Here is a 25,509-nt window from a genome sequence, read left to right as displayed (position 1 = left end):
GCGCTGACTAACTAGAAGATAAGAGGCAGTGGGTCTCTTACAGTCTTTGAGGAGAGACCAAAGGTGTCATTGTTCTTGCGAAACAGCTTGTGACACAGTGGAGAAGGTGCAGTAAATCTAAACAGGGACCAATCAGGACATAGAGTCAGAGCAGCAGGTAAGCGGTTAAGCTTTGGAAAACCCTTCTCTATCAAATCTCCATCCTGTCCCTTAGTGTCCCAGTGTGATTTTGAGCAACTTGCATAACTTCTCTTTCTTTGCTTCAGTGTTTTGTTTTGTTTTGTTTTGCACGTAAAGTGGGCAATAATATTTACATATCACAGGATTGCGAAAGGATTCCGTGAGATATGATGCAATGTCCAGAGTAAGTGCTCAATAAATGCAAGCTATCGTGATGAAGATGATGATGGAGCACTACAAGAAGTCCAGAGGGTGAGCTGCAGCCAGGACCATTACAAGCCAGGCTCCCCACTGGAGGCAGTAGGCAACGGGAGGGCTCCATGCAGGAAGGGACACGATCAGAGTGATTGAGGAAGATTAAGAGACAGGGTTTATTTGGCAAGCATGGTGGCTGGCCCTGCAGGGCGAGCGGGAAGGAGGAGGCACCACAAATCAGAGTCACACACAGTCTTGAAATCCAAGAGCTTCTAATCTGCTAGGACAGGGGCACCACCACTTATCTCCCATGGTGCTTCCCACTCCCAAACAACCATAACGCTAATCAGGAAAGCTGATGTTTTTCTCTCTTTCATGTAAAGTATTGAGTAAAAGTATCTCTAGATGCTGCCAGGTTCCTGCCCGCACCCTGCAGCATCGCAGCCGTCTAACCAGCCCCGAGATTTCCCTGGTTTCAGGAGCGTCTCTCTGCTCTGTCTGCAGTCACAACACCTTGTGGGATCTGAGCCAGTCTGGGTCCAGGCTGGACAAGACCAGGCTGAAGACTTGGGGGCCACATTTAGTGACAAGAAGCAAGAAGGAGGGAATCTGCGTTTGCCAAGGGCCTTCCCTAAGCATCTGGTCTTGGGGAGCCCTCCGAGACACCTGGACGGGGGAAGGGGAGTGTGAGTTCTGGGTCATGAATGAAGAAGTGGAGGCTGGGAAGTCTTGACAAAGCCTGTAGCTCTGACTTTCTAACCCCGGGCCCTTCCTAGGTCTTAGTATGAAGCCCCAGCTATCCCAGCTCTGGAGAATGGATCCTGCCGTGTGCCTGAGTGCTGGAATCCTGAAGCTCTGCCTAACAAGTGCTTGTATCCACCCCTACTTCCCATATCCACGCTGCTGCCGCCTCTGAGTCAATTTCCTCAACATCTGTAATTAGCAGCTACAATCATCAGTCATTTAGCCTCTATGATGGACCAGACAACATGGGGAGTGCTCTGCATGCGTTAGGTTCACGAGCCTCTGTCAACTCCACACAGCCATATCAGTCCCACTTTGCAAGAACCCAAGCTCAGAGAAATCGCAAACTAAGCCATTTGCCCATTTTTGCTCAATAAAACCATGTTCTTAGGTATTTGTTTGCCTTAGAGGTAGGCCACCCTAAACCAGTCCAGAGCTAAAATCTGATCATCTCTTCACAGAATTCTGCAACCATACATGATCATATCTACAGAGCAGATAAATATAAAAGCACTGTTATTTGGTTTTGCAATGTACTTGACTTGGTTTAGTTTAAAATCAAAATTCTTCTGCATGTGCCTTATTCACACTCATCCTGGACAGGGGACCGTAGCAACCCTAAGGGACGCCGGGTGGCTGGTAGGAGGCCTCAGATAAATGTGCCACATCATTACCAAGTTGCTGAGACACAGATCAAGAACCTCTGTGGGGAAGTTTCTTGGAACAAGTTCCTTTGTACTACAGAGACGCTGAGATTTCTTGATTTTTTTAAAGTTGATGCCAAATTAATCTTAATCAGTTTCAATTTAACTTTCTCCTGTACCCTTGGCATTAAGTATTTTCAATTATCAATGTGACTTCCCTGTACATGTTTGTTTTGAAAGACTCATTTGAGAACAATGAAAGGGAACTCATTTCCCATAGATGTCAGCAAAACATTGTTTTAAAAAAGAAATCATCCATATTAAACATACACAGTTTTCTCCACAATCCCTTAATCCCCATAAATGTGCTACAATCTTTAGAATAGGAGATTCTGGAGCCTCATTCCTTGTGTTTATGTCTCAGAGGCATCCGCTTACGGCCCCCCCCCCCAAGGGGCTGAAGACACACATGCTGTCTTTCATCTTGTGCTGTCGCCCACGCTACGCGTCCAGTTGGCAGAAACCCCATGAAATCAGAGCCACCCCGTGCGTCCGTGGGACATAAGCAACATGAGACACTGTCCAGCAGAGAGGATGAGGAGAGCATGTACGAAGGAGCTGCCCCCTTGGGAGCCTTCATCACACACCTTGGAGCGGCCCGAGCTGGTTTATGTCATCGCTGTCCCCGTAATGGATGTTCTGTCTTCTCTCAGGAGGGGAGCGATACCTTTAGCCTCCTTAGCTCCGGAGATGTGGGCTCGAAGTCCAGAAACTCCACAACACTAACAGCAAAGACTTTCAAAGCCGTCGGATCTCATTAAGACCAAACTGTCACATAGGTCCCCTGGCCCTAAGCGTCAGGGCTAATGCTGTGTCTCACTTCCTTTCCTCTGGCCAGCAGGCCCTGCCCAGGCACTCGCTCCAGCTAACTCTTCCACAGGCCTTACTCAGGTCTGTCACACTGGACACCATGGCATCTCACAGAAAACCACCATTTTACACAATCTGCCTCCATGTGGCACAGACAGTAATGAAATAGACTTCCATGCCATATAAAATAAAACTGCATTCCATCCATGATATCCTCATTTAAGTCTTATATGTGAAATTCCTATGTCTGTATTATGAAGCCATGACAAAATAAACAATTACTTCTCAACACACAAAACAGCTGACACCAACCCAGGAAGAAAAGTTCTCCAGTCATTTGGGTGCAGAGGGGAACATCACCACTGTGCTGTTTTCTGCTCAGGAACAGTACACACCTGTGATAACGGGGCCATCTAACTTCTCACGTTGTGTGAAACCTCCCAATTTGTCTCTGAACTATTTTTTTAAGAAACGAGAAAACACAGTCTCCCACATTTATTTTTAGGTTTTATGAGACATAAATACAACATAAGTTAACAAGAAAACCCATAAAAGACATTATAGACCCCCTAAACAGACGCTACCTTGTCAGAATTACTTTCAAATACTTAAATGTTTTGACATTTCAGTGAAATGTTTGGTGTGAGTGTCAATAATCAGACACTTGAGGCCAGAGGGCATGTGTAGGGACAGACTTGTAAAGCTGTGCTTCATTTTTCCATATAATTCTCTCAACTTTCTGGTCCCCATGACCCCTGTTCCAATGGAAAAGCAGAGACTCACCTGTCACCTGGTCATCTCCCCTGCTCCTGCCCTATAACAATCCTCCAAGGAGCTCACCTGCCTCACGAGACCGGCTCTGACAGCAGAATACTCCCCTCTGCGTCTGAAGTTCTGGCTTGCACCCAGACCGCCTGCTTCAGGGCTTCCATTGTGTGGATGGCCAATGGCACGGCCCCTCCTCAGTCCCCATGAGGCCCAAGGGTCCAGGAAAATGGTAAAGAAGTCAGCATGGGCACCTGCTCCAGAGCTCCGGGGACACTCCTCTGTCCATTCCGCTCACCTCCCACTGACATCATTCAAGCACAGCACGCCCACCAGGAAGAAAGCTGTCCTGCGGAAGACCCCGTCCTGATTTCTGGAAACTAACACCTCCAGGTTTTAAGTTAGGGACCTCAAGACAAACTGCTGGAGAAGTGATAGAGGTTGAGGAACCTTGGAAACCAACTGACTACGCTACTCAGATCCCGAAACAGAGGTCCATGGATGTCGACCGTGGTCCCCGATCACTCACAGGGACAGGGTCCCTGGGTCCGGGGTCAGCAGCCTTTCCACCACGTCATCTGCTTCCCTAATTAATCAGAGAGTCATCCACGCTTTTAGGAAAAACCCAACAATAATCGCCAAGCTCATTCCCTGACTTTCATTTTTAATTTCCCCGAACACAGTTTTTAACGTTCAATAACTGAATCAATGTTACACTTTGAGGGCTGTGCTGCGTGGGGCCCTCACTGTCCCCACAACTTAGATGCAGGAATTTTCTTTTAAATCGCATTTATATACTCACCTTCTTATAAGCCCCTACACCGCATCCCTCACTATTTTTCTCTATTATTATGCAAGTACCAGCCCCAAAGTTACCTTGTTTTATTACAAGCAGAGAAAAGTTAGAGCACAGCACTCCTTTAAAAGCCATGTTACTAATCTGTCTTCCAGATGAAAGGGCCTTAACCCGCATTTGCAGTCTCACCAGTCATTTGTCATTCTAAAACATTACACCGAAAACAGAAGGAACTTTGCCTTCTCCCCTGACAAAGTGGAAATAAACTTCCTTTCTTGGTTATGTTTTAAGAAAGAAAACAAAAGAGAAAGAAGGTGAGGAAGGTGTCCCTTGTTTTGGAATGTGGGCAGTGTGTGCTCCCCCTGCATTGCCCTGAGGGGTGGACACCGACCTCGGCCCTGCGCCCGTGCCCAGTTGCTTCTGGAGTGCCTCTCAGATGACAACCCAGCTGTGCAGAGAAGCACTGGGACCGCTGAGAAAGGCCTTTTCTGCACAATGGACGTCAGCACATACAAATGATGGCCCCAAAGAGTGAGCGGGTCTGTTCCTTCCTGTTCCTTTCATGTTCCCGGTCGCAGCCCCCAAATTCGGATTCTGAGATGACAGAACGTGGGCATGCTGCTGAGGCCTGGGGGGCAGTTTCTGCAGAGCTGTGGCCCCAATGATTTGTCAGACCTCACGGGTGTCAGGAGGAGGCAGACGCAAGGCCTCGGCAGTTAAGTGACAGAAGCAGCACTGCATCATGGTATCAATAAAACTACAAAACGTTGCTGAGAACAATTGAGAAGAAAACGTAGCAACAGAGTGTGTTCAAATTATATCAACTGTACCATGTTCAATACGTCAAAATTGTTTAAATGTGTATTTTCTCAAAATTAATGTATAGAATTGGAGGAGGAGGAGGAGAAGAACCACAACAACAATGAGAACTGATCTTTCCACCATTTTACTGCCTTGTGCCAGAATCTATGGCCCAGGCGACACACAGTAGAGACGCCCATGCCACACCTGTTGGAACCCCCATTTAGTTGGGTCCTGCCTTTGCCAAAGCTCACTCTAAGGTTTGCTAAGATGCCCAGGGAGTGTGGTTCAGCTGTGGGTACTCCACCCTTATCGAAGAGAGGATTTTACTGTCAGTGGCCCATTTCTGAGGAGCCCCAAGCTTTCTCCAAATAAATGCAGCATTTCAGATAAAATCTGGGACTCTTGCCTTGAGGTAAAGGGGTGATGCTTCCATCCCCAGGTCTGCAGAGTGTGTTGGGGGACCTGGCACTTGCTTCAACCACACATAAGGCTTTTCCACCAATGATACTCTCTTCATGCTCCTCATAAAGAAACATCCAGCTTGTCTCCATGTGTGGCCCACGGACCACCTGTGTGCGCCTTACATGCTTGTGACAAATGAAGGTTCCTGAACCTCCCCCCAATCTTTTGATCCCAAATCTCTGTGGGTGAGTCACAGGAATGCACAGCAACCACTGCTGCGGAGGGTACTGAATAAATGGCTACAGGTAACATGATGATGAGGATGGGAGAATGTGAGGACAGAACGTCCTTTCCCTCATAGACTTCTCTTGGACTCCTCCTTGTCCTCCAAGGCTGAAGTCAAGGTCAGTTCAAAGAAAGTTGGAGTAGCTACCATGTTTTCCTGAAAATAAGACTTAGCCGGACAATCAGCTCTAATGCGTCTCTTGGAGCAAAAATGAATATAAGACCGGGTCTCATAATGTATTACATTAAATAAGACCCAATCTTATATTATAGTAAAATAAGACCTAAAATAGGGTCTTCTATTAATTTTTGCTCCAAAAGACACATTAGAGCTGATGGCCCCGCTAGGTCTTATTTTCGGGCAAACACGGTGTATTAAGACAAAATAGACACTAAGACAATGCGCATCTTGAATTCAAATAGGGTCCCTACACTAATAAGAGGTTTGATTCACTATGTAAATTTAAAAATTATAAATTTGTATGTACATGTACCCAATAAAATTGCCTCATGTATATAACTTTTAAAATCTGCTGGAATTGTAGGAATAAATTGACAAACCCTCCAACATAATAACACATTTCAATACTCTTTAGTTATTCTTGATAGACCAAGCAGGTGGAAAGTTGATTAAAATCTACAATATTTTGACAGCACAATTGACAAGCTTCAGATATTGTACATCTATAAAACTCGGTACTCAAAAAAGACTGCACATTCATCTCAAGCATGTATGGAATGGTTATAAACACTGACTTCTTAGAAGGCCAAAACAAAAGTTTCTATACAAGTCAAAGAATCGGTACCATACAGACAACATTTTCTGACCACACCAAAGTTAAATTAGAAGTCAACAATTAAAAGATAAAAACATCGACATACATATTTTAATACAAGCCTCTAAATAAATCATGAGTCAAAGAAGAAATGATAATAGACATTTAAAATACTGAGAGAACAAAATAGTCATTAAAATCTCCATTTCAAAACTTGTTGTGTACAATCAGAAAAGTATATAGAACTAAATCTATAGCTTTGAATATTGAGACTAGAAAAGAAGGAAGGTTGGAAATAATTGAGTTAAGCATCCAACTGAAGTTGGAAAAAGCTTACCAAAAGTAAACCAAAAAATGTAGACTAACAAAGAGGAGAAATTAATGAGGTAAAAAGTGAATAATGCCACAGTTAGTTCATTGAAGTAATGACAAAACAGATGTTCTCCTAGTGAGGTTGATTCAGCAAAAAACAGGGAAGGAACAAATAATGTTAGAAATAAAAACAATACGCAAGTAAGATCTTTCTAAACAATACGCAAGTAAGATGCAGCCCTGGCCACAGCTTGGGCTGCCGATTAAATCCTCTCTCCAGGACCCACAACAGTGCAAGTCCACGTTTAACAAATAGTAAGGACAGGATGCTGCTGGCACTGATGTGTGCGGGTTGGCCCACCAGGCTGGCCTTTTGTCATGGGCCAGATGTACGAGAAGCAAAGCAGAGACGGATGAAGCATGGGGACAGCCCCAGAGATGAAAGCAGCCACCGCTCTCTTCTATGGAGCAGCTACTTCCTTCAATGGACTTTCCTTTTATTCTGGGAGAAAAATTGACTATAAAGGAAAAGCAAGGACAAGTGGTTCTACTTCTAAACGTGCCCTGAAGCTTGGTTCCTAGTGAGAGAGTAGAGAAAAGCTCTTCTCCCCTCATCTCCCCCACCCCCACCCCATTCATGGCACACAAGTAAACATTCAAAAATCCTAACATCAATTGCAAAGACTCACTCCCTGGGCAATGACTCAGAATAGTTGGGTGGTGGGAGCTCAGACTTCATTGCGTCACGTCAGGCTTTATCCTGCCCAGTGTCTGACAACCAGACAAGGCTGAGATGCAGGTGTTAGAAAAGTCTGCACTGAGGAAGTTAAATGTAGGTGGAAAATCCACAGCCCTGCTGCCTTGAGCAGGAGAAACAAATAGGGGAGCCAGACTGAAACAAACGGCCAGGCACTTGGCATTGACTTCTGACTTAATGGCTTGGCACTGTTTTGCTTTGTCAGATGAAAAGAGGGTGGATGAGGTTTAAGTGTCCATTTTGCAACATTTGCATCAAGAATACAGAGTATCATTCCCATGAAATGAAGGCACAGCTTCCCCATCTACCAAGCTGGCCAATTGTATTCCTGACACCATGAAATGAAACAAAATGGCACATTGGCCAGAGGGCCACAATAGTAACAAAGTAAGTAAAAACACTCAAGGAGATTTCCCTCAGGTTCTAAAGTGTGAGTGATCTGGGTATCATGTTGCCTGCACTTGTGCCAAGGACTTAGAGCCCTGCATGGAGGAGACGGTTGTATTTACAATCAAAACCCCTGCATCTGAACCCAACTCGGCTACATATAGGTCTGGGACTTTGGCAGGTCCTTTCACATCTCCTGCCTCAGGAATCCAGGACAGTAATATCTCCCCCACCATGGCACAAGGGTTAAATATAATAGCCTTATGGAGACATTCTGGAATCTGGTCTGCCCTTGCACTTTACAAACTTTCCCAATTCACCCCTTTCCCATGCTTAATATGTGAGACTTCAAGTCTATAAAAACACATTGGGTACATGGTGTTAGCCAGAGACAGAACTAAGTCCCTTTCATCATTCTGACAGAATATGAAAGAACAAAAATGAATTGGATCATATTCTAAACCAAAGACAGCAAAATATTAGCCACGCAGAACTGAGGCAGAATGAGCTGTTTTGGACAGCTGAACTTCCTGAATAGATGGGGGGTTCCTCTTAAGAATCAAAACATTCAAAACAAACAAGCCAGAAGAAGCAAACAACTTGGGAATTAAAAAGATTCTCCAAGATACTTCAAAACCTGGTTGGTAGCCTTCAGGAACATATTCTGAATATCGTTTTACTTTTCCTTGAAGACTTTCATCATTGTTCTGAGCACACTAAACAGCCATGACACTGGTGGCATTTGTAGGACTGACTGTAAAGGGTTTAATCTAACTCCTAATTTTATAGATGAGAAAGCTAAGCCCAGAGAGGTTGATTTATGCAAGCCATCCAGCTCCCTGGAGACAGTGCCTGGACCCTGGTCTCCTGACCTTCCACCTCCCATGCTGCCCTTTAGGTGCCACTGACCTTCAAATGACCACTTATCCCTCCTTGAAATAACCCTGGAACCTCAGAATGTTTCTAAAGTATCTGTCTAGGCACTAACTTACAGATTTTTTTATGTCTCCTTTCTCTGATGTCCATCGATCATTTTGCTTTTTGCTTTTTCTTTTTTAAATTTATTTTTTAAATTTATTGGGGTGACAATTGTTAGTAAAATTACATAGATTTCAGGTGTACAATTCTGTATTACATCGTCTATAAATCCCATTGTGTGTTCACCACCCAGAGTTCGTTCTCCTTCCATCACCATATATTTGATCCCCCTTACCCTCATCTCCCGCCCCCCACCCCCTTAACCTCTGACATTTTGCTTTTAAGGCCCATTTTATTCTTCATTTGAGGTTTAAATGTCTTCAGAAATCAGGTGTCTACTCTCCAAATGGTGTCTCGTGGTTTGCAATAAGCAGCTGTGCTGAATGGAATAGAAGCAGCCACCTAACCATTCAACTCAAAGAAGTACCAGCGATAACACCCGCTCCTAACCAAGTCCACACCCTATCCATTTCAACGGTGAAATCCCTACCAACAAGACCACCACAGTGCAGAAAGCAGTCCCCAGTGTTACCCACAGAAATAGTAGGAATTAAAGCACTCCAAATACATAGACACATGCCAAGCCTGGCCGGGCTGCCACGGCGTCTCATCTCTAGAGCATTTAGCATAGGACCATACACAGCATCATAGAACATGCACAACCTCAAAGGTCTACAATCCCAAGCCCAGAGAGTCGAGGGCACCAGACCAAAGAACACCATTAACAGTGGTAGACAAGGCACTGCTAATCGAATCTACTATTATCTGCAACATTCAAGTAGATGTTTTAAAAATGTTTATGGCAATAAATAAAATAGAACAAAGACAACTTTTTTTCTTTCCCAATTTGCCTGAGCACATTCAATCATTTTTTTTAAAAAATAAATTGATCTATGGTTACAAAGTTCAATAAAACTGGTCATTGTTGTCACCCAGGCTCAATGAAGGCTGTCCCTATGGTTGGAAAGATGACCATGCAAACTGCCAAACAGCCCAGGGCAGAAACAGCCCTGCCACCAAGGGTGAGGGGCCACCTAATCCCCAATGCCCCGCCTGCTCAAGCACAGCCCAGGAAATGTGGGGACTGTCCCACCTGGCCCCAACAGCCGCCACCGGTAAATGGAAGTGGCTGCTGCATTCCTGTAATTTATTGGGAGGGGGAGGGGGAGGAAGGGGGTGATTTAACAGTCTTATTCAAAACCACGCTTTCCCAACCCCTCTCAGATGTTGCTCTTTGCCCCAAAGCAGTTTTACCAAAATCATTTCCCTGGGACAGCCTCGACCTTTGTTCCCTTGCATTTCAGATAATCATTTTGGCAACTGGAGAGAGTTGCGCTGCCTTCAAACGTTGGTTCTCCTTTCCTTTGCTCCCTGGAGACCACGAGCCAATCCGGACCTGCTCGACGTCTCTCGCCCGGGAGACTGCAGATCTCTGCCGCGAGGGGACCCCTATTTAACAATTAGTGCGCAAACACTTCTCAGAGATAACGGACATCGCACCGATGCTTCGATCCCTGAGAAGGTGTGTGCGAAGCATCTTAGGACAGTTTTCGTTCACACGCGAAACCCAAGCCCCTCTCGGTTAACTCACTAGCAGAGGAAAATAAACGGAAGGCATTTCCCCGGCATTTGCGACGCAGCCCTTGCAAGTGTGGGATGAACCTGGTAGGGGCCACAAAGGTAACCAACAGGTCCCAGCCTGTGCGCACCGTCCCTGGTGACTAGCTTGTCACATTGCCCGCGTCTGCGGGGCGATCAGAGCCCCAGCCTCTCCCCTCCGCGGTTCGCAGCCGAGCGCGGGCCGGGCGCCCTTACCTCGCTGACGATGGTGGAGTGGGCCTGGGCGTAGCGCCAGCCGCCCCGGCACGGCACGAGCGGCGCCGAGCGGTTGGGGAAGGCGGCGAGTGGGTCGGAGCAGCTGAGCGCCGTGGCGGTGGCGGTGTCGTTGGCCGCCTCCAGGAGGAAGCGCTGGCAGGGGCCGTGGCCGCCGCGCTCGGGCGCCGTGCGGTTCCATTCCTCCTCGGGGCTCCAGCCGCAGCGCTCCGCCAGCGCAGCGGCGCTCGGCCCGCGGCACCAGTAGTGGTCGGGCCGGCTGCCCAGGAAGACCACGGCGACGAAGAGGAAGGCGAAGGTGACGCCCGTGAGGCACAGCAGCAGGAACACGCGCCGCTGGAAGCGCCCGAACTCGCCGGCCCTCTGCAGCGCCTCGTCGAAGGACGGCATGGTGCCTGCCCGCCCGCCAGCAGCCCGGCCTCGGAGTGACCCAGGGCCCCGCCAGCCGCCGGCTTTACCCTGCCGCCTCCCCCGCGCTCCCGCCTCACGCCCCTGGGCACCGCGCCAGCGGCCGCGGTGCCTCTGGCCCCCGAGGCCCTCGCCCCCACCGCCCCCCTCCCGTTTGGGGCCACCCGCAGCAGCCTGGGCCACGCTCCCCCGGGACACCACCGCGGGGTCGAAGTGGGAGCACGGAGGGGCCAGGGCAGCGCGGCCTGGCTTAGTGCCACCGCGCGCCGGGACCCAGTCCGGGACTGCAAGTGACGGGCACAGCCTCCGGCCTGGCGCGGAGCTCCATTCGGTCCCTGCCAGCAGCCTGCTCTGCAGTCGCCCCGGGTAGGGCTCCGGGAAAAGAAAGTTCCAGGGTCACCCAACTACTCCCGGGCTCGTCGGACCTGGTCTCTTGGCGGTCCCAAGTGCAGCCCCGGGAACTGACGACGCGTGCCCCTGGACCGGCGCCCGTTCCCCGGAGTCGCCCTCCAGTCCTCATCCCCTCAAGGGGCAGAGGCCACCCGAGCACCCCCGGTCGGGCAGCCTGTTGCTAGGACAGTGGACCAATCGCACAGCTAGACTACGCGGGGTTTGATTTTGGCGACATCTCAGAGATTGTCCAACTGTTTCAACAGGACAGCTGGGCAACTTGTTCAGAGGCCTGAAGTTCAAAGTGAGAAGGGCCCTCAAGCCCGATACAGGTTTCCTTAGGCAGGGCCTTCTGACCTACTCTCGGCCTGAAATAGCCCGGAAATCGTATAGTTGGTTGATCTGAATCGTTGTTTTTAACTTCTCTATTCTCTCCCTAAAATCCGCAGAGCTGCTGTCCACTTCCTAGCTCAGCGCCTCCCGCCCACCCCACCCCCCACACCCCCACACCCGGGTTACCCGCCATCTCTAGGCTGCAGCCTCTGGTGCTGCTGACCGCCTGCGCTGCTGAGAATGCTCTCCCAGCCCTCGCTGAGCCTTCTACCTCGGGAGGTGTCTTCTTAGAATTTCTCCAGTTCATCTCCCCAGACCCCCACCCCCATCCTTCAAAAGCCTTCTATCCTTAGCTCGCTTTTCTCCAAGTCCAGACAGAGCCCAGACTTACCTTTCCTCCTTCCAGAGCAGGCACTCTGGGCTGCGAGATTCAAACCCCTTCATCCCTTCACCCGCTTGTGACCTTGGACAACTGAGTCAGCCCCGGTGTGGCTGGCTGTCAAATAAGGCTAATACTGTCCAGGGATCACTGGGAGGATTGAATGAATTCATATATATAAAGTGCCAGAAAAGTGCCTGGCACATCATGTGCCCTTTTCTGTGTTAGCTACTATTACTGTTCTTACTTGCCGCTGAGTTGATACTAGTGACTGTGCAAGGGTGTCCTAAGGATCACAGACATCCTGGAAGATGAAACACCTGGACGTGTGCAGGTACGCGGGAGGGGCTCACTGAATGATAGCTGTATTGTTCTCTCATTCCTTGAGCTCAGCTACCAAACCACCACTATCACCTACGGAGTAGTTACCACTTCTGTGTCTACATGTCTCACGCTCCAGAGCCTGGTCCATATTTTTAATGGCTCCCTGGGCCCGAGATTCATTCTGTCCTCCTCCCACCGAGCTTTTCTCTTGCCCTCCCTTTTGGTGTAACAATGGCCTGGTCCCCAGATTCAGAATCTCAGTATCATCTCAACACCCCTCACTCCTCAGGCCTTGCTCAAATGTCACCTCAGCTCGGCCCCCTTGCGATTCACACCCCTACAACATACACACACAGGCAGCCATCCCTAGCTCCCCTCCCTGCTTTATCTATCTCCAAAGTGCTTATCACCTGTAACATATGCACATTTTTATTTATTTGCTTACTATATATTTTTACTTATTTATTTATCTTATCTACATCCTTCCACTAAAATGCAAGTTTCATGAAGGCAGAGCGTTCTGTCTGTTTTGTTCATTTCTATATTGCCACCACCTAGAACAGTGCCTGGTTCACAGTATTTGCAGAACAAATGGATGCTTCTTGACAACACACACACACACACACACACACACACACACTGCCTCCTCTCCTCTCCTCATCCACCATGTGTGCTGGGCCTGCAGTGCCCCTGGGGGTTCCTCACGGCAGTGTCTGTCCTGTGGTCAGCCTGTACTCCTCATTATCTTCCCACAGTGCAGCCGGGAGATGCCACCTTCCATGGCTTGCCTTGTTTTCCAAATTACTATTCATTTTTCACTCTTCCTTCCAAGATCCTAACCTATGTTCCTCACCAAGTTGTCCCCTCACATGACAACAAAACAGAACCTACTTGCTAATCCTCAAATCCTTCTTGAACTTTCCTAAACCTATGCTTGTACACATGCAGTTTCCTCTTTCCTATTTCACTTTCCTGCCCCTCCCTGCCCACCACCCAAAAAGATCTGAGCTGAATATCAGCACCCCCTTCTCGAAGGCTGCCCCACCACAACTGTCTTCTTTCCCAAGTCATGTCATCTTTGTCTGTGCTGCTAACACATCCAAGAACCTTCTTATGGAGTTTCACTACATTTTTCTTTGTATTGTAGTTGTCAGGGTATTTTAATATTAATTACTTCTTTTTTAATGGAGTGATCTGAGCATATAGACATAGACCTAGTGTAGTTGCTAAGATCACGGACTTTGGAACCAGACCTACTGAGTTCAAATCCCCTTCTACTGCTTACAGTGAGTGACCTTGGGCAAGTTATTTAGTCTTTTCATGGAAAATTGAGTAATAACGAAAACTTCTTATTTTTAATGCAAGTCACTTAGAACAGCACTTGAAACATAAGTCCTATATAAGGTCAGCTATTAATAAAAACAGCAATAAAAAAATACCACCCACCCCCAAAATTAGCAAATGTCATATTATATTTGTTTAAACATAGTGTTATAAAGAGCTAACACTCATAGACACAGTTAAAGTCCTTTGTATGCCTTTACATGCTGTCTGCTGTCCCTTCTCTGTCTTCCCAAGGCCACCACCAGACCCTTTCCTTGTGGGCCCAGGAAGTGGGCTCAGGACCATTGGACAGGGAACCCTGGGGTCCCAGTTCCCAGAGAGTGGTCAAGGAACAGGGAACTATGAGGGGGAATAGGCTTCAGGTGGGTACAACCCTTGGCCCGGGTATGGAAGGAGCAGAGAGAGTAAATCCAGATGGGACCTCAAAAGCACACGACCTCTTTTGCCCAGGGTAGCTATCACAAGTTGTTATTATTCATTTCGTCCATATTTTAATCCTTTTAATACATAGGCATTGCACCAAACAATATGGAGTCCTTGGATTGCTTTGACATTTACATAAATGGTACCAAACTACATATTTTTCTGCCAATTTTTCCCTCATCAGTATATTTTTGAGACTTATTAGCCTTGAGAAATATGGATCTAACTCATTTACTCTGCTCTATAGGGTTCTACTGAATGGCCATACCATAATTTCTCCATTCCTCCACTGGCAGACATATAGTTCATTTTTAATTTTTCACAGTTATGAATTATACTGCATTTAACCTGTTGTGCACATTCCCTTGTGACTTGTGCAAAAATTGATCTACAAGAAATGCCTAGAAATAGCCTAGTGGGACCATAGGGTGTACCTATTGTGAGCTTTACAAGGCATTGCCAAATTGCTTTCAGAGGGGTGGCCCCAACTTGCATCCTGCCAGCAACATAAGAGGTTACCCACATCCATGGCAACACTTGGGCTTGTTAGACTCAAGCACATTAGCGGACACTCTGTGTATAAGATGCATCTCAGTATTCCAGTTTACATGTCCCTGATTTAGTCAGATTGAATACATTTTACATGTTTATTCACCATTCAGGCTTCATCCTTTACAACCTACCTCTTCATATCTTGTGGCTATGTTCTCTTCCTTACTTATTTTTTTCTTATTGAGTTTTTGGGAAGTTATTTGTATATTTGTGTATCCTGCTGCTTTATCAGCTTGATAATGTTTTATCTTCTCAGCCTGTGGCTTGTCTTTTCACTCTATTTATAGTATCATAAATGCTTAAAAAGCTTAAATTCTGATGCATTCTGGTGACCACATGTTAACTAGTGATCTTACTGCAAAAGACTTCAAAAGACTTGGTGTTTTGGCTTAATAAATACAATGCCACATGTGTGTTGTTCTGTGTGCACATTCCACAACACACCTACAGACACACTAGAACAGGCTTTATCTGATAACCTGGCTCTCTCAGACATCGCCAACTTCTCGGCTCACAAGCACAGCCTCTTGGAGACGACTTTGGGAATCTCTGTAGCTGTCAGTCCCTCTGTAGCTGTCAGGAACTCTTGCCTCACTGGGAGGAGGCTTAATCCTTCTCTCATATCAAGCGTTTCGGGGAACCCCCAGGGGCTCTCCTTTTTGTGTTCCCCACATGCTAGTTGGACAGTTTTCTGCATTCTCCTTGTACCTTCCAGGAATCTCTAAGATAATGATGGGGTGGGTCTCATGTTTCTGTGGAATTGCATCTTATTTGTGGGTTAATTTCTCAGGTCAGAGCACATAGAGAAAAGACTGTATGGTCAAAAACCTCCTGAACGTCTTCTCAGTGGTCCAGAACTAGGAACGATCATGGTTCCTCCAGGCAGGAACCAGACGAAGTGATTGGAATGAACTGAGTTTTGTCTTGTTTGAAACTATAGAGTGAGAATTGCGGTGTGGACATGAGGGAGGCTTCCCAATGCAGGGAAAAGCAAATAAATGGCTACTAGTTCACACGCACTAGGGGCCTCCGTTCGATGAGTGGGAGTGGGGGGAGTGCTTTACTGACTGTATCCCTTTCATCCCTCAGGACCCCACTAACAAGGTACTGTCATCCTTTTACAGGCAGGGAAACTGAGGCTTGGGAAGGTTAACAGCACTTGTCCAAATGTCACACAGGTTTAAGTGGTTCATAGTGGTGCGGGATGGGGTTTCCTTTCATGCCTCAGCCCCCAGGTGTTCCTTACTCCCTACCTCCAGTTATCCCTCAGGTCTGCATGTGTTTAACCCCCAAATAGAGTCAGGGTTCAAGCTCTTTCCCACAAATGTTCCGGCCTACATCAAGTCTGGGAGCATGCCTGGCATTTGTCCCTAAATATTCTGTGTACCCGAAGCACACAGACAAATCATGGTGGTCATCTATTTGGCCATCCAAGACACACCTGAATCTCAGTTCCAGACCAGTCCCAACTCCATCACATGCTAACACTGGCCTGCCCACGGGTTTTTCCATAACCCATCCCCCTATCATCTAACCCCTCCCAACATAAGCCCTGCTTTCCAGTCAGTCAAGTATCTTTATTGACCCCTCAAACCCATGCCAATGCCTACATTTATCCTTCGTCTTTCTCTCAGATCTAAAATGCTCTCTCATCAGTGTCTTCTGCCGACACCACACCTAACAGGTATACACACATTAATATCCACATTCATATCTATACTCATGTCTTTATAACAACATAGCTAGCTATTATACCAAGGTGATTAAGAGGTCGATTGCTGGAAGCTGTTCTGGAATCCCACCTCTGTCATTTATTTGCTGTGTGTCACTGTCATTGAGTCTCGGTTTCCTCCTTAGTAGATTGGGGATAAATAACAGTATTAAACCCATCAGATTGTAGGGAGAAATGAGTGAAACACTAAGTTGATTGCTTAGCATAGTCATATACGTAGGATAAAAAGAAGCGTTCAATCAACATTAACTATTTTTTAAAATTCTTTCTACTTCCAAGTTGCACTCAATCCCACCTGCCCCGTGCCTCTTTCTGAAACTCAACCTGTGTCTCTGACCTCCCGATACTTGTGTCATATTACTTAGTGCTGGATAACACACCACCTGTCTAATTGTGTGATTATTGTCTTCTCAGTCTTTTTATTGCTGACCAGGACTGCATTATACATTTCTGTTGTATGCATTTCCCAGTGTAATGCGGACCCTTCACAAGCTAGTCTACAAAGAACCTATCAACTCTCTGTGTCATTTTAAGGGAATGTAATGACTCATTTGGTTAGCAGTTTAGAATATTCATATTTTTTGAATCTCTATTTTTTAACGTTTTGCTCTAAGAATACCTTCCTCCATACATAAGTGGGAAAAATAAATCAGGTCTTCTGTGGTTTCCAGAAACCATTCTTTCCTGTTCCCCCAAGAGCAAGAAAGCTATGATCTCACGTTATCAAAATGGGCCCCAACGCCTGACACAGTTGCTAATTATTGCTCCACTGACGTTTTCTGATGTGCTTCTGATCTGCCTGTCATGAGTCGGTGATGCCAACACAACAAGTTTACAAAGGAAACTTGGCAGGGCAATGGGTAATGCCTTCTTGCCTCTGTGGGCATTATATAGACACAATCGAAAAGATCCTACAGCAACCAGACTGTGTTGCTGACAGATGTTTGTTCAACGGAGTGCGTTTTATACACCAGCTCTAGTGACAGAAACACTGGTACTTACAAAAATCTCCCCACTTGGATATTTGATGACTGGAATTTTGTTCTTTTGCAGATGTGATGTCTGGAGTGACTAACATAATCCTCGCTCACATGTGAAGTGACGCAAATACCCCAGGAGTCATAATTCTAAGTATGATTTGCCAGATGGCAAGTCCCTTTTTCATAGTATGAATCAATCCAAATATTTTAGAGAGTTGGCTTGGAAAAAATGTGAAATCGAGCTTTTAAATACCAGCTCTGCAGTCATTTTTGAGATGAGTATTGTCCTTTCAGGAAAGGAAACGCTAATGAACGTGAGTAATGGAAACTGTTCCAGGTGTTACGTGAATGAACCGCTGGGCACTGCTCGCTACTCGCTGCCATCCCTTCGTTTCATGTCCTGGATAGTCCAAGGTGTTAGGAGACTAAAGAAAGCTCACGTAACCCCGCAAGCTCACCTGGAGAAATCAGCTAGACAGATGGAGGTTTTAAATGGTGAAGCACCTTTTAACTTTTAAACAAGAAGGGGTTTAGTCCGGGTCGTATGTATAGATCCACCCTAAGCATCTGTCTCTGATGTCTCAAGTTTCAAAACATGAAATATTCAGGTTTTTGAAGCTCAACAGCTAGAACATGTTGGAAACGATGTTGCCTTTCCTCAGAACATGTTGGAAAATAATACTTGCATTTCCTTAAGAAGCGTGGAGTGAAGCCCAAAGGAAGCTGACTTTAACCCCCTTACATTTCAATTAATAAATCAAAATAATAACCTTTGTATGTACTATTTCATTTCAATCCTCAAACAGGTAGAATGAAAAATTTTCTACAAAATAAAAAAAAATGTAAACCTCATAATATAAATGGAATCTTTTAGATAGGCACAGAGTTTCTTAATTGAGGAAAAAAATCATTAACTTCTAAAACATGTCGTAAACTCAAAATACATCGCTTATTTGGAAAACAGTGATTGTAAAAACTGTCATATGCCATTTTGTTTTCAGAGGATGGCACCAAAAGTCACTGCAGAGGAGTCAACAGGAACTAAATGTGACATGTTACTAGAACAACCCCACTGTGTTAGTAAATTGAAATACTATCAGTGACCGCTTTAAGAGATATTAAAACTTCAAGGTGTGACTTGAAGGAAAAGGGATTTCTATAAGTTTGGGAAGCCTTAGCAAGCAAATGAAACTCTTTTACTGTAAAAGTTCTCAGAGCATGGTATCCTCTCCAAGAGGGGGCTGAGGTAGGCGCTGTTACTTTGACCTTGGAATCCTTCTCTCAGAGAACATCTTAAAGGACCGATATTTCCTGGCAGCATACTTTGGAAAACGTAGGCGACACAGCAAATGGTTTTATGAGGTCTATGACAGTAGGTACATGAGAGGACTGTGGCCTGGACAGTGGCTTTGATTTGGTGCCTTATGGCTAGTGAGAGAACTGGCCATAACTAACCCAAAAAGTGTGATGAGAAATCAGGTCCACGCAATTGCATTTAGCCCTGTTTTCTTCATCAGCATTCATTCATTTGTTCACTTATTCATCCATTAAGTCCTCCTATTGGGCCAGGTGCTGGAGGGACAGACACTAATGACATAGCATCCTTATCTTTAAAGAGCTTACTGTCTAGGGTAGGAGTGGCAGAGAGACATATGACATCAGATCAGAGGCATAAAAGAAGGGCTGGTCAGTTCTGCCTGGGAGTAAAAGAGGGGCTGGTCAGTTCTGCCTGGGAGTCAGACAATCCCTTGTGTTGGGACTGAGACACAGGGACATAACATTCCAGATTGAGGAGGGTGAATGTACAAAGGCAAAGTCAGGAAAGCCACATACCACGTGTGAAAAGCTGCAAAACTTTTCTTACTGTTGGGATTCGGAATGAAAAGAATTCCTATGATAGATGAGATTGCTTCGTTGAGGAAAGATCCTTTTAGGATCTGAGACTAGAGGCAAGCTGGACATTTAGGAGACTCTCCCAGTGATCCAGAGAAAGAAAGTGGACAGCTGCACTAGGAAGTGACAGTGGGGATGAAAGAGACTGATGAATGTGATGGGTGTTAAGCAGACAGTAGGACAGCACTGGGTGGGGGGCAGGGAGAAGGGGGAATCTAGGGTGACCTACAGGTATCTGACTTGGGTGACTGTGGAAATGGACGGTGGTGCCAGTCAAGAGGATAAAAGAAGCAAGAGACTGGGAAGAAAGACGAAAATCAGTTTTAGGCATGTTGAACTTCAAGCACCCAAGGGACATCAGATGGAGCCATTTGATTGGCAATGTATTGGTTCTGTGAGAAAGCCACTGGGCAGGAGGTAAGAGTTTTGGAAATTGTTTACCTGCATCTTCCATTTCTTTTCTCATTAGAATTTAAGCATGCTTAGGTCTCTGTACTCAAAGAAGGAAAAGGGAGGAATAAAGGGGAGGAGACTAAAAAGAGAACAGAAAGGAGGAAAGAGGAAGAAGGCACACCTTCCTACAACCACGCCCCTCTCACCCCTCAACCAGCACGACCTACTCACCACTCCACTAAGGCTATTTACACAAGATCCTCAAAGACCTCCTTTTTGCTGAATCCAATCCATAAGACGTGGTTCTTCTTTGACTTCCTAGCAGCCTTTCACGTTGTCAAACTCTTCTGCCTTCTTGAGGCACTTTTGTCCCTTGGCTTCTGTGAGACCCCAAAGCCCGCTGTTCCGATGTCTGGGTGGATTCTTGCCCTCCGTCCTCATCTTCCACATGGGCGTTCTACAGGGTTCTGCCCAAATCGCTCTCCTCTTCTCATTCCACAGACTCTCCTTGGGCAATCTCAAGTACCCCACGGCTCCGGGTGTTGATATTGGAGTAGCTGTGGCTGCAGTAGCCAAGGTACCCCAAATACAGACCTCCTCAAAGTTAGTGGATGCTTGTTTCTGCTCATTCGAGGAGCAACTCAGAACTTCTCACCCCATGTCCTAAAGCTTGACATTCTCTTCTACTCCCTAGTCCTTTCCACCTCCTCTCCCTCTCTCCTACATCATTTTCGTAGGCAGAATAATTGTTTGTTTGTTTGTTTGTTTGTTTGTTTTCACTTCCTTAGCTCTGACCTGTTTTGGTGGGATAGAAACTAGACTGTCTCAGACATTTTACACACTTTGTCTCATTTAAACTGTTCTGCCTATTTTTAAAAGAGAACAAACAAGGTTTGGAGAAGCGTTAACGCCCACAAACTACAGCAAGGGGAGAGTTCAAGTCCAAGTCTGTCAGATTCTAAAGCTGATGATGTTCCCACCTGGCCACGCTGCTTGTTTCTCACTCAGAGCCTGCAATTCAGACAAGAACCAATAAATGATCAGGAAGAGATGGGCTGGGATTCAGACCCAGGTTTCTAAACCCACAACCAAGGTTCTAAGTCCTTTCGATATTCGTATGTTTCTATTCTGTGTCTTTACCAGCACTAGCGATGAATTACCCCGATTCCTGGCTCTACATTTGCAAATTAATGGACATTCTACCCAAGAGGGATTTGGGCAGAACCCCAACGCACACTCAAGGATCACTGCTGACGTCATCCCCACTCCTTTGGCTCCTGTGTCTGTCTTAGAAAAGACCCTCCTTATCACTCTAGATGATAAATGGCTACTGCCTGAATTCTTGAATCAACATGGCCAAGAATATAGAAAATAGGATTTCTACCCCCCAAAGTTTTACAAGACAGATTTCCCCTTGCATTTCTGAGAACAGGCTTCTCCAGTACCTAGTTAAAAAGCTCATTAATTTCTGTCTTTGATAGGCATTGTTATGTAGCCCCAAATAATTAAAATTACCTCCCCAAATCCATCTTTGAAATAAATTCTAAATGGAGTGAGGAGAGAAAACTGGAGAGAACTGGATGGAAAAAATTCCTCTACCCTGTACTCTTTCCTAGACAAATGTAAAAGCCTCCCCAACTCCAAAACTACCCAGCGTTTTCTGGAAGTCTTGCAAAGCCCATGAATGAGGGCAGCATGCGATGCCCCTGGTTACAGAAGCTAATGCTGGTAGTACCTTCTCAAATGAAACCAGGAGCAGCTCTGTATGAGCAGCACAGCTATTCCTGTGTACAAAGTAGCCCAGATGACTTACGTGCTGCTTTCGTCAACCTTTAAGTTCCCCCATTATTCCAGGCCCTCACAGCTTTGTGATCCAGCCCGGGCTTGGCAGACATGCTCCCTGGCGCTGCCAAAGGTGGCTCTATGAAATGTGGGCCCTCAGGCCTAAGCACAACCAGGGCCTCTGTGACACCGGAAGCCTTCCAAAAACTCTCGAGCCCATTACAAGTTGTCCTTTCTGGGGACAGGCCCCAGATACCAGGACAGGAAGAGAGGGCCAGAGGGGCCCGACTCCACGCTGCACTGCCTCCTCTGCCCTCCTTCCTCACTCTCCCCCAACTTCTACCTTGGAAATACACTTGACTGTTGGATTATTTCATTTCAAAAAATGTAATTAAAATAATACATGCACATGAAAGAAAATTCAATGATACAGAAGGGAAACAACAATCTTCCACATAACCTTTCCACATCTGAGGGGCCACTTCCCAGAGCCAACCATTTTTTTAATGATTTCCATTTTCAGCCCTACTGGAAGTTACTGCTGGAACATGGAACTTATGTGGTTCCATGTTAAATGATGCCTATGGTTCTATTTCTTCTGTAGCAACTCTTGATCGTAATATTCATTGACTCTCTTCTGCAAAACATACACACTCTTTTCCCATAGTCCTCTAAGTATTTTATGACTAAAGAATAATTTTTAAGTTCTTCCCTATTTCATAAACTTATTCATCTCTATTTCTTGTTCTAGAAACTTTGGACAGTGTCTCCTGACTCAATCATGGGTGAATATTGGCATCTTTCCATCCCTCACCTTCCACCCTTTGCTCCTCCCTCTGTCAAGTGATAAGGCCTCCAATGTGGACGATGAAACAGACGATTCCTGAGTGGTGTAATAAGTCTCACTGACCCTCTGGTGTCCCCCCTCACAAATCCATTGTCACCCGGACTTTCAGCGGGCTGCTAGCATTTGAAAATAATGAGGGCTCTCTCATTCTATCTCCAGTGATTATTTCACTGTTCACTTCGCACTGGTCTGCACTGAGGTAGAGTCACAAAGTGAAACATCAGAAAGCTTTTAGCCATCTCCTGAATAGAACTGCAAGTCAGAGAATGACAAGGGGTGGGGAGTATCAGCTACAACGTAGAGAAGACCCAGTTCCTGTAAATGTGTCTATGAGTTTCCTTTGGCTGCTGTAATGAATTACCACAAACTGTGTGGCTCAAACCAACAGAAATTTATTCTCATGGCTTTGGAAACCAGACGTCCAAAATCAAGGTGCTGGCAGGGCCATCCTGAGGCTCTAGGGGAGAATCCATTCCTTACCTCTTCCAGCTTCTGGCAGCTGCAGCTGTTCCCTGGCTGTGGCTGTGTCATTCCGTTCTCTGCTTCCCTGTTCACATGGCCCTCTTCTGTTCTCCCTGTGTATCTCTCCTTCTCACTGTGTCTCCTATAAAGACATGTGTCTTTGGATTTAGGGCCCATCCAGTTAATCCAGGATGATCATATCTTGAGACCCTTGTGTTAATTACTTCTGCAAAGACCCTTTTTCCAAGTAAGGTCACATTCACAGCTTCAAGGGTGAGGATATGGACATATCTTTGGGGGCCCACCTTTTAACCAATACACTGCACCTGGAAAAACACATTTTGATATACAAATGAAGGAAGAGTCCTTTTTCCCTCTTTGTCCTCTAAAAATAGGACAGGGAAGAAAGCAGACATCAAGAGTCTTGCCCACACCAGGGCAAGAAATTGTGTGTTCTTTCTCCCTCTCTGGCCCCACAAAGATTAACAGATTATTTTCTCCTGCTCTCCTTTCCAGTTCCATGGAGGTCTGCATTTGTCATTTCTCCTGGGAATATAATTCCCAAAACACTCAGAGAAGGGTTGGTTTTGTGGTATTGCCAACCTGCAGAGTAGGAGGGTTAATTATCAATTCTGCGATTAGAGATTCTTTGCCCCATGCTTGCATATAACTGGAAATCCTTTGGTCACATCACACAACCACCCTGCTGCCCTCTAACATATTTCCGTGAGGGGTAGGAGGTGCACTGGCCCCCTATGCATTTTGCAGAGCCTCAGTCTTACACCTTTTACAGTCATCCGTCCAAGAACCGGCCCCCCATGGGCAAACTCACTTTTACAAGATCAACTTAAATGCACCAGTCAGCAGAGAGCTGAGAGGCACTGGTGGGGCCTGGGAAGGAAGAGCACTGGACTGGGAGTCCACAGCCCCCCGTGCCCCCACACCCCACCCATCAGTGGTGTCAGATGGAGTAAATCACTTTCTCTTTCTCCCTGAGCCTGTTTTCTCCTCTGTAAAATCGAGACGCCACCTGCATCCTCACTTTTTCCTCCTTGCCAACTTCCTTCCATCCTTTCTGCCTTCATTCAAGCATCAGTTGAATTCCTGCCAGACACCTGGCATGGTGGCCCAGAAGTGAGTTACTCTCTCCCCCAGACAGCATCTATACCCCCACCGTTTGGGGGTTACTGTGGGAGTCAGATAAGAGGTAGATGTGAGGGTGCTCGGTATAGCAGAGGCACTTTGCAGGTAGGAGGCTATTTTTCACGCATTCCTGCTTTCCAGACTTCTTTGAGCAGGACGCGGGCAGCCCTGAATGATCCTTCTGTGTTCTGTTCTGGTGAAAGCCATACAGACCCACAAGGTTGTCTGGCCGCCCCTGAGCAGAGGGGGCGGCTGGAGAATGTCCCAGCCCCCTCATATCACTCAACTTAATCCTCAGCCAAGCCCAGTGAGAACGTAAGCATAGCACGAATAGGACTTTAGAGTTCTTCCACAGATGTCACTGTGCTCCTTAAGCACTTTTAAATTGTCCCGCATTTAATGTGTTCCCGCAACAAATATTCATATAGAAAAGTTCCCACTGGATGTGTTTCCTCTCCCCACAATTACTCATCTGAATCACTCTCAGGCCCCATTTCCACCATGGGGGTCAGCATGTGGCTTCCGAGTGTGCTTACGGGTCCATGTGTCCAATTCCACGTCAGGCACCAGCTGAGTCAGTCACCAGTGGGTCTCTATGGCTTCAGTCGGCTCAATGGGGAGACAGACCAGATGTGCTTAGCCTTCACATTTCCATGAGTCTGCAATTCTGAGGTTCTAGAGCTTCTAGTAAATTTCAGGACTTAAAGCTAACAAGAAAGTATAAAGGTCCCTTGCCACCCACACACCCGCTCCTCAGTGACCCCCTGCAAGACACTTCCTGCTCTTCTCAGAGACCTTGCTAAAGTGCTCTGTTAACTGGAGGTTAAGACACGTGCTGATTCTATCTCCTGGGGCTCAGCTTCTCTGTCTGTAAAACGGGTTCGTTAGCTCACAGTGTCGGCCTGTGACAGCTTTTGCTGATTTGTGTTAAAATGGGGAAGGGATGCGAAAACAATGTCATTCAACTTTTAAAAATGTATTATTATTTACATTTATTCTATTGCTAAATTCCGAGATGATTCCTACGATGTCTGGTATCCACGTGTTCCTTTTTTAAGTCAGGGTAACAGGAGACACCTTTTTGTTGTTGCTTCAGTTTGGCTTTTGCTTTTGAGTATCTCACTAGCAACCCTGTCAGTCAGTGTAGTTTTGCAAGTGATTTTCCCGGTCCATGGAATACAACCAACTGGACCTGCTAGACCAGCCGATTCCTCATTCGAGTCCACTGCTCTTGTTTCCAACAAGTCTGTGTGTCAGCTATTCCGGCAAATTAATTACAGCATTTTTACCATGACCTTAGTCTCACCATCTTTCTCTTGTCACCCAAACCCTAGCACCCGCTCTTCGTTCCAGCCACTGCTCCTGTGAAGCACCAGAAGAATTACTCCCCATCTGG

General features: G+C 46.2%; 1 protein-coding gene across 1 annotated transcript in view; it reads right to left on the bottom strand.

The window, feature by feature from the left end:
- The window catches only part of SLC22A3 (solute carrier family 22 member 3), an 85,576-nt gene extending 74,370 nt beyond the window's left edge, over positions 1–11,206 (bottom strand). The window contains exon 1 of the mRNA XM_019749772.2: positions 10,711–11,206. Coding sequence (XP_019605331.2) covers positions 10,711–11,118 — 408 coding nt within the window. The 5' untranslated portion in view covers positions 11,119–11,206. The remainder of the gene's footprint in view (positions 1–10,710) is intronic.
- Positions 11,207–25,509: the final 14,303 nt, after the last annotated feature.

Source organism: Rhinolophus sinicus, linkage group LG05 (assembly GCF_036562045.2).
Source record: "Rhinolophus sinicus isolate RSC01 linkage group LG05, ASM3656204v1, whole genome shotgun sequence".
Taxonomy (NCBI): Eukaryota; Metazoa; Chordata; class Mammalia; order Chiroptera; family Rhinolophidae; genus Rhinolophus; species Rhinolophus sinicus.
Note: the sequence above shows the minus strand (reverse complement) of the source record. Positions and strands in the feature narration are given on the sequence as shown.